Below are 14,075 nucleotides of genomic sequence, written 5' to 3'. Positions count from 1 at the left end.
AGGTCCTGGAGAGGCCTAGCCAGTCTCCAGATCTCAACCCCATAGAAAACCTTTGGAGGGAGTGGAAAGTCTGTGTTGCCCAGCGACAGCCCCAAAACATCACTGCTCTAGAGGACATCTGCATGCAGGAATGGGCCAACATACCAGCAACAGTGTATGATAACCTTGTGAAGACTTACAGAAAACGTTTGATCTCTGTCATTGCCAACAAAGGATATATAACAAAGTATTGAGATGAACTTTTGATATTGACCAAATACTTATTTTCCACCACAATTTGCAAATAAATTCTTTCCAAATCAGACAATGTGATTATCTGGATTTGTTTCCACATTTTGTCTCTCATAGTTGAGGCATACCTATGATGAAAATTACAGGCCTCTCTCATCTTCTTAAGTGGGAGAACTTGCACAATTGGTGGCTGACTAAATACTTTTTTTTGCCCCACTGTATATTGAAAAATTTAGAACCTTTGTGTATTTGGAGATAATATAATGAGATCTGCTCTTCCTGCAGGCTCATTTCCTTTGAATGAGCATGTCCTCGAAAATGATGAGTGGTGATTTCAATGAGCAAAAACAATTAATTTGGAAAAACATTAATTTGATATTGAAAACTATGGAATGTAGAAAACTATGAAAAGAATGGAACAGCAGCACATTGGCTGTACCGCACTCATCATTACAGAAGAAAAATATACTGTAGGTTACAATAGGATAGTCGGCTGCTTGTATTAGGGTAAGAGTTTAGCATTAAAAATAAACATTTATAGGGCAAATATTGGTACAAGAACTAGGAGAACCATATGTCTGCATTGCATACATTTAACTGCACTCTATTAACTATCACTTTAATCAAAACAGCAAGGCCAGATTGGCCTACCAGGACTCTAGGAGATTTTTCTGTGGAGCGCAGCAGCTGGGGTGGACTGCTACAATTTAAGGGGGTGGTGGTGCTGAGGCAATATAGTTGTATCACCTCTCTTTTCTCCTCTAAGTTAAGGGTTGCCCCCTGTCCTTCTCAAAAATACAATGGTAGGATGGGTCACACAATGCTTCCCCAAAAGCTCTACCTTGGCCCTTACTCTTGACCCCACTATGGATATTTTTCATAACAAAGCAGTTATTTTACCCCTTGGCTGCCATTAACATACAAAAAATACTTTTACCTCTTTGGCTGACAGTAACACATGTAAACAGAATCAATTTGACCCCCACAACTACCCACACATTTTTATGCCCCATATTTGTGAAGATATTACTGGACAACTTGCATACTGGACTGTCCAGTTAAATACTGGACACCTGACAACCCTTGCTATACATTTTAAGGTCACTAAGTATTTCATTATAAGTTTTGTTTCATGACCATGTACCCTTTTAGTAGCCGTCCTGTTAACGTTTTCTAGTGTCTAGTCAAGTCACACTGTGAGATGGAGTGATATACTGCTTTGAGTTTGCAGTTCACACTACGGATAATCATATGCACAGTGTGAAAGCCAGTCATGGATACAATTGGATAATAAGGTGCCTACATAGAAACAATCTGGCACTTTTTTTTTTAAAGATATAAACTATTACTAATAGATAGTAATCAAGAATCATACTGATAGATACTAGTCATGAATCATAATAATAGATAGTAATCATGAATAATACTAATAAATAGTAATCAAGAATCATACTAATAGATACTAATCATGAATCATACTAATAGATAGTAATCATGAATCATACTAATAGATAGTAATCATGAATAATACTAATAGATACTAATCAGGAATCATTCTAATAGATACTAATCTAGAATAATACTAATAGATACTAATCTAGAATAATACTAATAGATACTAATCATGAATCATACTAATAGATACTAATCATGAATAATACTAATAGATAGTAATCAAGAATCATACTAATAGATAATAATCATAAATCATACAGGGCAACTTACTGATCCTTATCTAACACGCAGAAGGAGTCCAGAAATGGGAAATTAGCAGCAATGCTTTCAAAGTCCTCTTGAGAAATATATCCGTCATGATCATGGTCATAGTTTCTAAAAACAGACTGGAAGCATGAAAATTCAGTCACTGTATTCATGGCAATATTCATAACAACAACAATAAAATCAAATTATCAACAGTTCTTTCAATTTCCTGAATGCCATAAATAAATTAGCCGTTTAGCCGTTCTATGAAATGTGCTACCAGAGAGGTCTACAAAGCAAAAACATTACTATGGACTGCTTTTCAGTACTCTTAACAGCCAATAGATTATATAGACATACAACTGGCTATATATATATATATATGCATTTAAATTAAACACTACATTGCTAAAAGTGCTGTATTTAAAAGGTTTTAAAAGCATTTAACTAAAGCTTTTTAACAAAATGAGCATTGTTATTTAGTCCAGTGACACACCCTTTTGAAAGCATCTTAATCTTATGTATTTTGGAGCATGTGTTTACTATTTTTACACAAACTGGAAAAAAACAAACAAACACATTTTAGACTTAACCCTTTCGATTTGATTTGTCTACATCTGAACAACGTCCTAATGGCACTAAAGTCCAACACAGTTAACGTCAGGAAAATGTTAAAGGTACAGTAAAGTCATAATTAGACATTCACGATTTAGACAGAAAATACAATTTTAAACAACTTTCCAATTTACTTCTATTATTTAATTTGCTTCCTTCTCTTGTTATCCTTTTCTGAAAGGTTTATCTAGGTAAACTCAGGAGCAGCAAAGAGCCTAGGTTCTAGCTGCTGATTGGTGGCTGCATATATATATATATATATATATATATATATATAGTTTGCAAGAAAAAGCAAAAAGATTTGTAGGGAGGAACTGTTTCGATAATTATGCTCTGATTTGAGAGACAATTTCATACATGCCCATGGTACGGCCATCTTCAGCCCATTTCATAATAAAGAACAATTACGCTTTGTATTTTGTACTTCTAAGTACAAATTTCTATGTGTTTTTTGCACATCCAGTGTATTTAACCTCTTAAGGACATATGACGGAATTTTTCCGTCATAAAACAATTGAGCAAACAGAAAGCTGTGTCCTTAAAGGGTTAAATTACGATTTACATACATAATTTAAGTTTTTTTTATATGATTTTTGGTGAACAATTTCATTACGATTTTTGATGCACCTTAACAATAACATTTTACCTGCGTTTTTTTGTGTGAATGGTTCAATTATTCGTTTTGTAAGATTTTAAAATTACGAATTTTATTGTGCACTTATGTAATGTAATTCATCTCCTCCCCATACAAAATGCAGTCTACATCCCTTAGCGAGACATCCTGTTTTCAGGGTAACAATTGGCTTTAGATAATTTCACAAGAAACAGAAGCACTGGCGAGCATTCTTCAATAATCTCACTAGCCCAGAGACCTTTAAATCATCAGGCTCTTTGTGTTTAACCCCTGAATTAGTGGATGTCATGTTTGTACTTCAATGTCCCTTCAACCTACAGATAAAGAGGGGGCTCATCTTCCATTGCTAATTCCTGTCATTAGTTTATTTATTAATTTATTATTTTAAATCCCCCCTCTTCTTCCTCTTTTACCTCTTGATTTGCATAGAGCACTGGACAAAAAACAAAACATGCACTACCTTGTAAACTCAGGTCAGTTGGCCCCTTTGAGATACTACCAGCATCTCCCTAGAACCACCACTGGATAAATGTAAGGTAAGTGATTACATTCTTTGCACTAAAAAGACATGGAAGTTAAAATTAAACTAGCAGTTTAACCTCTTCGCTACCTGGAATTTCAGAGAACTTGCCCAAAATACTGGATATTTTTAAAAAAATTTGCTATCACTCCAATTAAACAGAATATTTTATTTTATTTACCTGTCAAAACTATATATATATATATATATATATATATATATATATATATATATATATATATATATATATATATATTTTAAGTAAACAACCCATGGTATTGATCTATGTCCGTTTTGGTATATTTCATGCCACCATTTCACCATCAAATGCGATCATATAAAAAAGTTGTTAACTTTTTCACAAAATATGGGTTTCTCACTTAAATGATTTACATACCCCTTGTGCAATCATGACACAAATGATTGTAAACCCCCCCCCCCATACACACACACACACACACACACACACACACACACTGGTCACCACCATCTTAGGTACTGACAGACAGTCTGCCAATATGTAGTTTAGGTTTTATTTTTGTTTTTATTATTCATTTTTTTATTATTCTTTTTTTCTGCAGTGTGATGATCCCTTCCAAACAGCTCTCTAACCCTCCTCCTGCTCGAGCGTTAATTGCAATAGAAGTAAGCTTTTAGTGCTCGTCGGGTTGCGCTCGTATTACAAGTTAAAAGTAAAAGCTATTGCATATGCATTCATGTATTCCCCCATAGAAGTTAATGGAGAAAAAAAGTGGGGGAAAAACACTCCACTCTCGCACAAACCTGATCATATTTTCTCATGTGCGCTAACCCAACATGAAAATATGAATATTTCACATTCCATTGTTCTGCACATAGAAGAATATGTTCTATTTATTCATAATACATATTTCTACATATATCTGGTTTTTTTAACTATATCTATACCTATACATATACATGATTATATATAGGTATAGATATATACAGATATATATATAAGAATATCTATTTAGAAATCCATAGAACATATTCTGCTACTTGCAGAACATTGGGATTTGAAATATATACAGTAAATTCATATTTAAACACTTTATTAACTATGAATATTGCATAAATATGTTTTTACATGTTTTCATCTACTTAACTGCAAAGGGCTCCAATGCACTTTTTACGCGCACACACACACACACACACACACACATATATATATATAAATATTATACATATATAAATACATAAATACATATATATTTTTAAAGATGTATATGAATGTATCTCAATGTTAAGGCCCATTGCTTGCCATTTTTTTTTTTGTTATAGTGGCGAAATAGTCTGAGGCGCTAGTAATTTATTACCAAAGCCACGTTCTCAGAAAATCACACTCCCAAGTGATTATGAGGATAAAAAGAAAGTATTAGAACGGGCGCTAAAAAGCAAAGGCAATTGTCTATTCTGTATCTAAAGGACATAAATACTGGATGTATTGGACCCCCATATAAGAGTATATGTCTTATGTGAGGTTAAAATTGTTTAGTTGATAAATATAGATGAAAAGTATGTGAATCACTATATCTCAACAACTATTATTATCTTATGAATTAAAGGTTCTTAATTGTTGTGTGGATATTAGTGTATGGAGATCAATAAATATCGATATGCAGTATGAAAGGTTAGATCTATACAGATATCAGTGAACAAGTGCCCTAGCGGCATGAAACGCATCTGACGCTATAGGGGGTCTTGGTTCCCCTTCTGTACACTTTGCTTTTATTAGGGCTACCGCTCTTTTTCTATGTTTTTATATTTTTTCGAATAAAAAGATTGTTTTTTACCTTTTGGAGTGCTGGAAATCTTTGTGTTCATATTTGACTGTTCACGTCTGAACAGGGACGTGTTCTCTACGTGCACCCTCATTGGCTATTTGCCCGTCATGTGATAGCGCAGAAGAACACCGCGGTTTGTTCGGCTGGAGCATCCTACCCTGAACTTTGTGTGTTCTATACAGATATATTTATTATAAAAAACAAATGTGCAAAATATATAACAATAAAAGATTCTTATGAGAAATAGGGACGTCTCCCTACAGTTGTGCTCAGAAGTTTACATACCCTGGCAGAATTAATGATTTCTTGACCATTTTTCAGAGAATATGAATGATAAAACAAAAACTTTTCTTTCACTCATGGTTAGTGTTTGGCTGAAGCCATTTATTATCAATCAACTATGTTTACTCTTTTTAAATCATAATGACAACAGAAACTACCCAAATGACCTTGATTAAAAGTTTACATACCCTGGTGATTTTGGCCTGATAACATGCACACAAGTTGACACAAAGGGGTTTGAATGGCTATTAAAGGTAACCATCCTCACCAGTGATATGTTTGCTTGTAAATGGTGTGTGTGTATTAAAGGTTAATGAGTTTCTGGACTCCTGACAGACCCTTGCATCTTTCATCCAGTGCTGCACTGACGTTTCTGGATTCTGAGTCATGGGGAAAGCAAAATAATTGTCAAAGGATCTGCGGGAAAAGGTAGTTGAACTGTATAAAACAGGAAAGGGATATAAAAAGATATCCAAGGAATTGAGAATGCAAATCAGCAGTGTTCAAACTTTAATCAAGAAGTGGAAAATGAGGGGTTCTGTTTCATAACATACTTCATGGTGTACCTTTCATCATAGGCCTTGTTGACTCCTCTCCAAATGTAGCGTTTATGGTTTTGGCCAAAAAGCTCAATTTTGGTCTCATCACTCCAAATGACTTTGTGCCAGAAGGTTTGAGGCTTGTCTCTGTGCTGTTTGGCGTATTGTAAGCGGGATACTTTGTGGCATTTGAGTAGTAATAGCTTTCTTCTAGCGTCTCGACCATGCAGCCAATCTTTCTTCAAGTGCCTCCTTATTGTGCATTTTGAAACAACTACACCACATGTTTTCAGAGAGCCCTGTATTTCACCTGAAGTTCTTTGTGGGTTTGTCTTTGCATCCCAAACTATTTTCCTGGCAATTTTAGTTGGTCTACCTGACCGTGGTTTGGTTTCAACAGAACCCCTCATTTTCCACTTCTTGATTAGAGTTTGAATCCTTTGTGTCAAGTTGTGTGCATGTTATCAGGCCAAAATCTAATATCCACACAAAAATTAAGAACCTTTAATTCATAAGATAATAATAGTTGTTGAGATATAGTGATTCACAAACTTTTCATCTATTATTATTATTATTATTATTATATATATATATCAACTAAGCAATTGTAACCTCTTATTTATATAACATCCCATAAATTATAGAGACATATACTCTTATTTTTTGGTGCAATACATCCAGTATATCTGTCCTTTAGATACAGAATAGATAATTACCTTCTAATCCTTTCATTTTTCCTTTTTTAACACATGAGATCTGATATCTTTGATTCTTTATAACTTTTGTGTGCAATATTTTTTTTATTATAATTTTTATTAGATGGTGTTATTATGAGTGTAACTGTACTTTGTAATGTATTTTGTGTTTTGTGATAATACATCATTCTAGCATAAATAGCGATTGCGCTCAAGCAATTGTGTTTACTTTCAACTCAAAATACGTGAGGTAAGCCTGACAAGCACAAACCCCTGCAATAAACACCTTATCGCTCGGACACGTTTGTGCTCCACTGGTAATCTGACCCTAAACAGTGGATTATGCTTAATAGAAATAATTGCAATATGTATTATTCATCATTTTAGATGGATTTTACCTTCTATTTCTTTTTTTTTAAACTTAATTTGTGGAGGGTTCATTTTTTCCTCTCACAACCCCACAAGTAGGCTGGGGTCTCTACAGATTTTCCTTTGAAGTATTGCTACGACACACCATAACATTTCTGCAGTCAGTCTATTACCAATGCTGTGTAGAGGACTTTTGCTCCACAAATCATGGAGCAACAATTGTACTCTTATCTAACTGCAGGCAGGCTACACTGAGAATTTCTAAGAGCTAATTTATAAAAAAAAAACAGTAAGTTGTTTTCTATTTTTAATGCAATCTGTTTCTTTTTATGTTTACTTTGATTTAATTTTTTTTTTTACTATAGGAGGACTGTTTCATATCCCTTTAAATTATCCTACCATGAAGTTAAATGTGCAAATTATATGGAAAGTAAAAGCACTTAAAGGGACAGGAAACCCCAACATTTACTTTCATGATTTGATAGAACACAACTTTCCAATGTACTTCTTCAATTTTGCTTCATTATCTTGTTAACCTTTGTTAAAGAAACAGCATTGCACTACTGACAGCTAGCTGTACAAATCTACGGCTAGATTACGAGTATTGCGGTATGAGTGAAAAAGCAGCATTAAGGCTCTTTTTCACTACCGCTGGTATTACGAGTCTTGCAGGTTTAGCTGTAACGCACACTTTTTTGGCCTTAACGCAACGTAACTACCGCAGCTTTCCAAAAATCCATTTATAATGGGACTTCCATAGCGCCGGTATTACGAGTCTGCCTGGGAGGCCAAAAAGTGAGCGATACAGTCTATACCATCAAGATCCGTACCGTAAACAGAAAGTCAGTAGTTATGGGTTTTATGCTACAACGCTGTAACATAAAACTCATAACTAAAGTGCTAAAAAGTAAACTAACACCCATAAACTACCTATTAACCCCTAAACCGAGGCCCTCCTGCATCGCAAATAATAAAATAAAATTATTAACCCCTAATTTGCTGCTCCGGACATCGCCACCACTATAATAAACATATTAACCCCTAAACCACTATACTCCCGCATCGCAAACACTAGTTAAATATTATTAACCCCTAATCTGCTGTCCCTAACATCCCCGCAACCTACATTACTGTTATTAACCCCTAATCTGCTGCCCCCAAAATCGCTGCCACTATACTGAAGTTATTCATCCCTAAACCTAACCCTAAATGTAACCCTAACACCCCCTAACTTTAATGTAATTAAAACAAATCAAAATAAAAATTACTATCATTAACTAAATAATTACTATTTAAAACTAAATACTTACCTGTGAAATAAAGCCTAAGCTAGCTACAATATAACTAATAGTTACATTGTAGCTATCTTAGGTTTTATTTTAATTTCACAGGCAAGTTTGTATTTATTTAGGTAGACTAGTTAGTAAATAATTTTTAACTATTTACTAACTACCTAGCTAAAATAAATTCAAATTTAAATGTAAAATATAACCTAACCTGAGTTACACTAACACCTAACCTTACACTACAATTAAATCAATTACATTAATTAAATACAATTAACCAAATTACAATAAAAAACAACACTAAATTACACAAAATAAAAAAGAAATTATCAAATATGCCTTTTGCAGGGCATTGCCCCAAGGAATCAACTCTTTTACCTGTAAAAAAATACAAACAACCCCCCAACAGTAAAACCCACCACCCACACAACCAAACCCCCCAAATAAAAACTTATCTAAAAAAACCTAAGCTCCCCATTGCCCTGAAAAGGGCATTTGGATGGGCATTGCCCTTAAAAGGGCATTTAGCTCTTTTTCAGCCCAAACCCTAATCTAAAAATAAAACCCACACAATAAACCCTTAAAAAAACCTAACACTAACCCCCGAAGATCCACTTACAGTTTTTGAAGAACCGACATCCATCCTCAATGAAGCGGCAGAAGTCTTCATCCAAGTGGAAAGAAGTCCTCAATGAAGCCGGGAGAAGTCTTCATCCAAGCGAGCCGAAGTCTTCATCAAAGCCGGCAGAAGTCTTCATCCAGACGGCATCTTCTATCTTCATCTATCCGGCGTGGAGCGGCTCCATCTTCAAGACATCCGGCGCGGAGCATCCTCTTCAATTGACGGCTCTTCTCGAATGAAAGTTCCTTTATGTGACGTCATCCAAGATGGCGGGCCTTTAATTCCGATTGGCTGATAGAATTAAAGGTGAAAAAATCCTATTGGCTGATGCAATCAGCCAATAGGATTGAGCATACATTCTATTGGCTGATTGTAACAGCCAATAGAATGCAAGCTCAATCCTATTGGCTGATTGGATCAGCCAATAGGACTGAAGCTCAATCCTATTGGCTGATTGCATTAGCCAATAGGATTTTTTCACCTTTAATTCTGATTGGCTGATAGAATTCTATCAGTCAATCAGAATTCAAGGGACGCCATCTTGGATGACGTCCCTTAAAGGAACCTTCATTCTTCAGTCACCGTGGAAAGAAGAGGATGCTCCAAGCCGGATGTCTTGAAGATGGAGCCGCTCCGCGTCAGAAGGATGAAGATAGAAGATGCCGTCTGGATGAAGACTTCTCCTGGCTTCGTTGAGGACTTCTTGCTGCTTGGATGAAGACTTCTCCCGGCTTTGTTGAGGATGGATGTCCAGTCTTCAAAAACTGTAAGTGAATCTTCGGGGGTTAGTGTTAGTTTTTTTTAAGGGTTTATTGGGTGGGTTTTATTTTTAGATTAGGCTTTGGGCTGAAAAAGAGCTAAATGCCCTTTTCAGGGCAATGGGGAGCTTAGGTTTTTTTAGATAAGTTTTTATTTGGGGGGTTCGGTTGTGTGGGTGGTGGCTTTTACTGTTGGGGGGTTGTTTGTATTTTTTTTACAGGTAAAAGAGCTGATTTCTTTGGGGCAATGCCCTGCAAAAGGCCCTTTTAAGGGCTATTGGCAGTTTAGTTTAGGCTAGGGTTTTCTTCTATTTTGGGGGGGGGCTTATTTATTTTGATAGGGCTATTAGATTAGGTGTAATTAGTTTAAATATTTGAAAAAAAATTTTTATTTTGAGTAATTTAGTGTTTGTTTTTTTTGTAATTTAGTTAATTGTATTTAATTAATGTAATTTATTTAATTGTAGTGTAAGGTTAGGTGTTAGTGTAAGACAGGTTAGGTTTTATTTTACAGGTAAATTTGTATTTATTTTAGCTAGGTAGTTAGTAAATAGTTAATAACTATTTAGTAACTATTCTACCTAGTTAATATAAATACAAACTTACCTGTGAAATAAAAATAAACCCTAAGATAGCTACAATGTAACTATTATTTATATTGTAGCTAGCTTAGGGTTTATTTTACAGGTAAGTATTTAGTTTTAAATAGTAATTATTTAGTTAGGGTTAGGGGTTAATAACTTAAGTATAGTGGCGCCGACATTGGGGCAGCAAATTAGGGGTTAATAAATATAATGTAGGTGTCGGCGATGTCGGGGGCAGCAGATTAGGGGTTAATAAGTGTAATGTAGGTGGTGGCGACATTGGGGGTGGCATTTTAGGGGTTAATAAGTATAATGTAGGTGTCGGTGATGTCGGGGTGGCAGATTAGGGGTTAATAAGTGTAATGTAGGTAGCGGCGATGTCGGGGGCGGCAGATTAGGGGTGTTTAGACTCAGGGTTTATGTTAGGGTGTTAGGTTTAAACATAACTTTTGTTTCCCCATAGGAATCAATGAGGCTGCGTTACGGAGCTTTACGCTGCTTTATTGCAGGTGTTAGGCCTTTTTTCAGCCAGCTTTCCCCATTGATGTCTATGGGGAAATCGTACACGAGCACTTAATACCAGCTCAAAGCAGCGCTGGTATTGGAGTGCGGTATGGAGCTCAACTTATTGCCTGCTAACGCCGGGTTTATGAAAACCTGTAATAGCAGCGCTATAGGGAGGTGAGCGGTGACAATAATTTGCAAGTTAGCACCAAGCAGCTCTTACCCCAAAACTCATAAACTAGCCGCTAGTTAGCTAATCACAAGAGGCAAATGTGTGCAGGCACCAATCAGCAACTAGCCCCTACTAGTCTAGGATATGTGCAAATTCTTTTTCAACAAGAGATACCAAAAGAAAGAAGCACCTTTGAAAAAAGAAGCAAATTTAAAAATGTTTTAAAATTACATCATCTAAATCATTCAAGTTTCATTTCGACTTTCCTATCCCTTTAATGGTTTCGCACATTTTTAAAAAATATTTGTATAAATATATTTTAAATGCTTTTAAATCTTTGGTTGAAGTAAATATTTATAGTAAGTTATTTCAGAGGTTTATGAGATATTTATCAGTTTTAAAAGTACTGTTTTTGTTTTTTTTGTTTTTTTTAATAATTGGCCAGTATTATATTACAATATTTTACAGGGTATTTAGAAGGACATAGATTCCAGGGGCTTCTGCTGGTGCTCAAAAAAAAAAAGTAAATTCATTCATTATTTCCATGGATATTAAGCTCCAAAATAATACAAATAAAGATTTTTGTAAACATGAGCACATACAATAAATGTACTATTTTAAACATTCCATGGAAAAATGTAACTTTTTTATTTTTAGCTTTTAATAAGTCCCACAATTATAGCCTTATATTAAAAACTCAGATTACTAATACAACTCTTAGAAAAGTAAATGATATACTTTAGGGAGAGCATAAACGTATTTTGTTCTAAAGAATATCTCTTGATTTAAAATAGGTAATGGAAGATGATTTGCTTTTTTTTAGTCTATTTGCAAACATGTTTCAGCTGTGTATAAAATGGAACAAATAACGTATAAAGGAAAATGTGTGCAGTAGTGTGCACCAAAAATTGGTGAACTAAATTACCACACATTTCCATTATGAAAGTGCACTAATTCACAAATATTTAAAAAAACAAGAACAAACAGTGAAGTCTGTTGCACTATAAGACCGAATTGACATTACATTAATTAATCAATACTTCCCTAATAATGTTACACATTTCTGTAAACATAATAAAATTGCTCTGGTTGGATGGTGAGACGGACTGACTAGTTGCTTTTTTACCATTTGGCCATGATTTATGCTGCCCACAGAAGTAGATGATTTAAAGTTCCTATTATTAGAACTAAATTAAATCCTCTAACATTATTGCCCTTCTTTGGCACAATTTTAATTGACATCCACACCAAAAAAAGGAAATGCCCACAATAAACGCCCCCCATAAACATCATCAGTTACAAAGGGATTTGTTGGAGTAAAATGACTGATTGTGGTTGTGTGGCATTAAAGAGCCTGACTTAGGAACATATACAATTCATATAAATGGTGTGTGGGTATGAGGCTCAATGTCTTGTATGTGGTGAAACTTTCAAATCAGTTAATTCTACTAATTAAAGGGATATAAAAGACCTCATTTTTAGAGTAAATTTAAACAACTTTCCAATTTACTTCTATTTTCAGTGTTGCTTCAATCTCCTGGTATCCTTTATTGAAGGACCACAATGCACTACTGGGAGCTAGCCAAACATATCTGGATTCTGGTGAGCCAATAGCAAGGGACAAATGTGTGCAGACAACAATTAGCAGCTAGCTTCTAGTAGTACATTGCTGAGATATATACATTTACTTTTCAACAAAAGAATACAAAAAGAACTTTATAATAGAAGTGAAATTAAAAGTGTCTAAAAGTAACATGCTCTTTCTGAATCATGCAAGTTTAATTTTAACTTTTCTATCCCTTTAAAGGGACACTAAACCCAAATTTTTTCTTTTGTGATTCAGATAGAGCATGCAATTTTAAGCAACTTTCTAATTTACTCCTATTATCAATTTTTCTTCGTTCTCTTGCTATCTTTATTTGAAAAAAAGGCATTTAAGCTTTTTTTTTTCAGAACTGTGGACAGCAGTTTTTTACTGGTGGATGAATTTATCCACCAATCGGCAAGAACAACCCAGGTTGTTCACCAAAAATGGGCCGGCATCTAAACTTACATTCTTGCATTTCAAATAAAGATACCAAGAGAATTAAGAAAATTTGATAATAGGAGTAAATTAAAAAGTTGCTTAAAATGTCACGCTCTATCTGAATCACAAAAGAAAAAAATTGGGTTCAGTGTCCCTTTAAGTTAAAAAGACAAGTCAACACAATCATCTCTGTCAAAGTTTTCATTTTCTCCATGTTTTCGGAGCCAAATATCTTCTTGTGCAAGTGAAACACACTAAGATCTAAATTTACACTGATCTTAGTGTGTTTCAATTACATATAGATAGATAGGCAGATAGATAGATACAGATAGGTAGATAGATAAATAGATAGATAGATATAGGTAGATAGATAGAAATAGATAGATCTGCAGCCTATGGCCCCTATTTTAGAAAGTCTGGCGGACCTGATCCGACAGTGCGGATCAGGTCCGCCAGACCTCGCTGAATACGGCGAGCAATACGCTTGCCGTATTCAGCATTGCACCAGCTGCTCACAAGAGCTGCTGGTGCAACGCCGCCCCCTGCAGACTCGCGGCCAATGGGCCACCAGCAGGGGGTGCCAATCAACCCGATCGTACTCTATCGGGTTGATTTCCGGCGATGTCTGTCCGCCTGCTCAGAGCAGGCGGACAGGTTATGGAGCAGCGGTTTTTGTGACCGCTGCTTCATAACTGCTGTTTCTGGCGAGCCTGCAGCCTCGCCAGAAACACG

The 14,075-nt window shown here is 35.2% G+C and overlaps 1 protein-coding gene across 1 annotated transcript in view; it reads right to left on the bottom strand.

Moving 5' to 3' along the window:
* RASGRP3 (RAS guanyl releasing protein 3) overlaps nt 1-14,075 on the bottom strand; it is a 295,306-nt gene that overhangs the window by 18,114 nt on the left and 263,117 nt on the right. Inside the window, exon 12 of the mRNA XM_053711867.1 lies at nt 1,957-2,072. Within this exon, the coding sequence (XP_053567842.1) occupies nt 1,957-2,072 (116 nt within the window). The remainder of the gene's footprint in view (nt 1-1,956; nt 2,073-14,075) is intronic.

This window comes from Bombina bombina, chromosome 4, assembly GCF_027579735.1.
Source record: "Bombina bombina isolate aBomBom1 chromosome 4, aBomBom1.pri, whole genome shotgun sequence".
Classification (NCBI taxonomy): Eukaryota; Metazoa; Chordata; class Amphibia; order Anura; family Bombinatoridae; genus Bombina; species Bombina bombina.
This window is presented reverse-complemented; position numbering and strand designations above follow the sequence as displayed.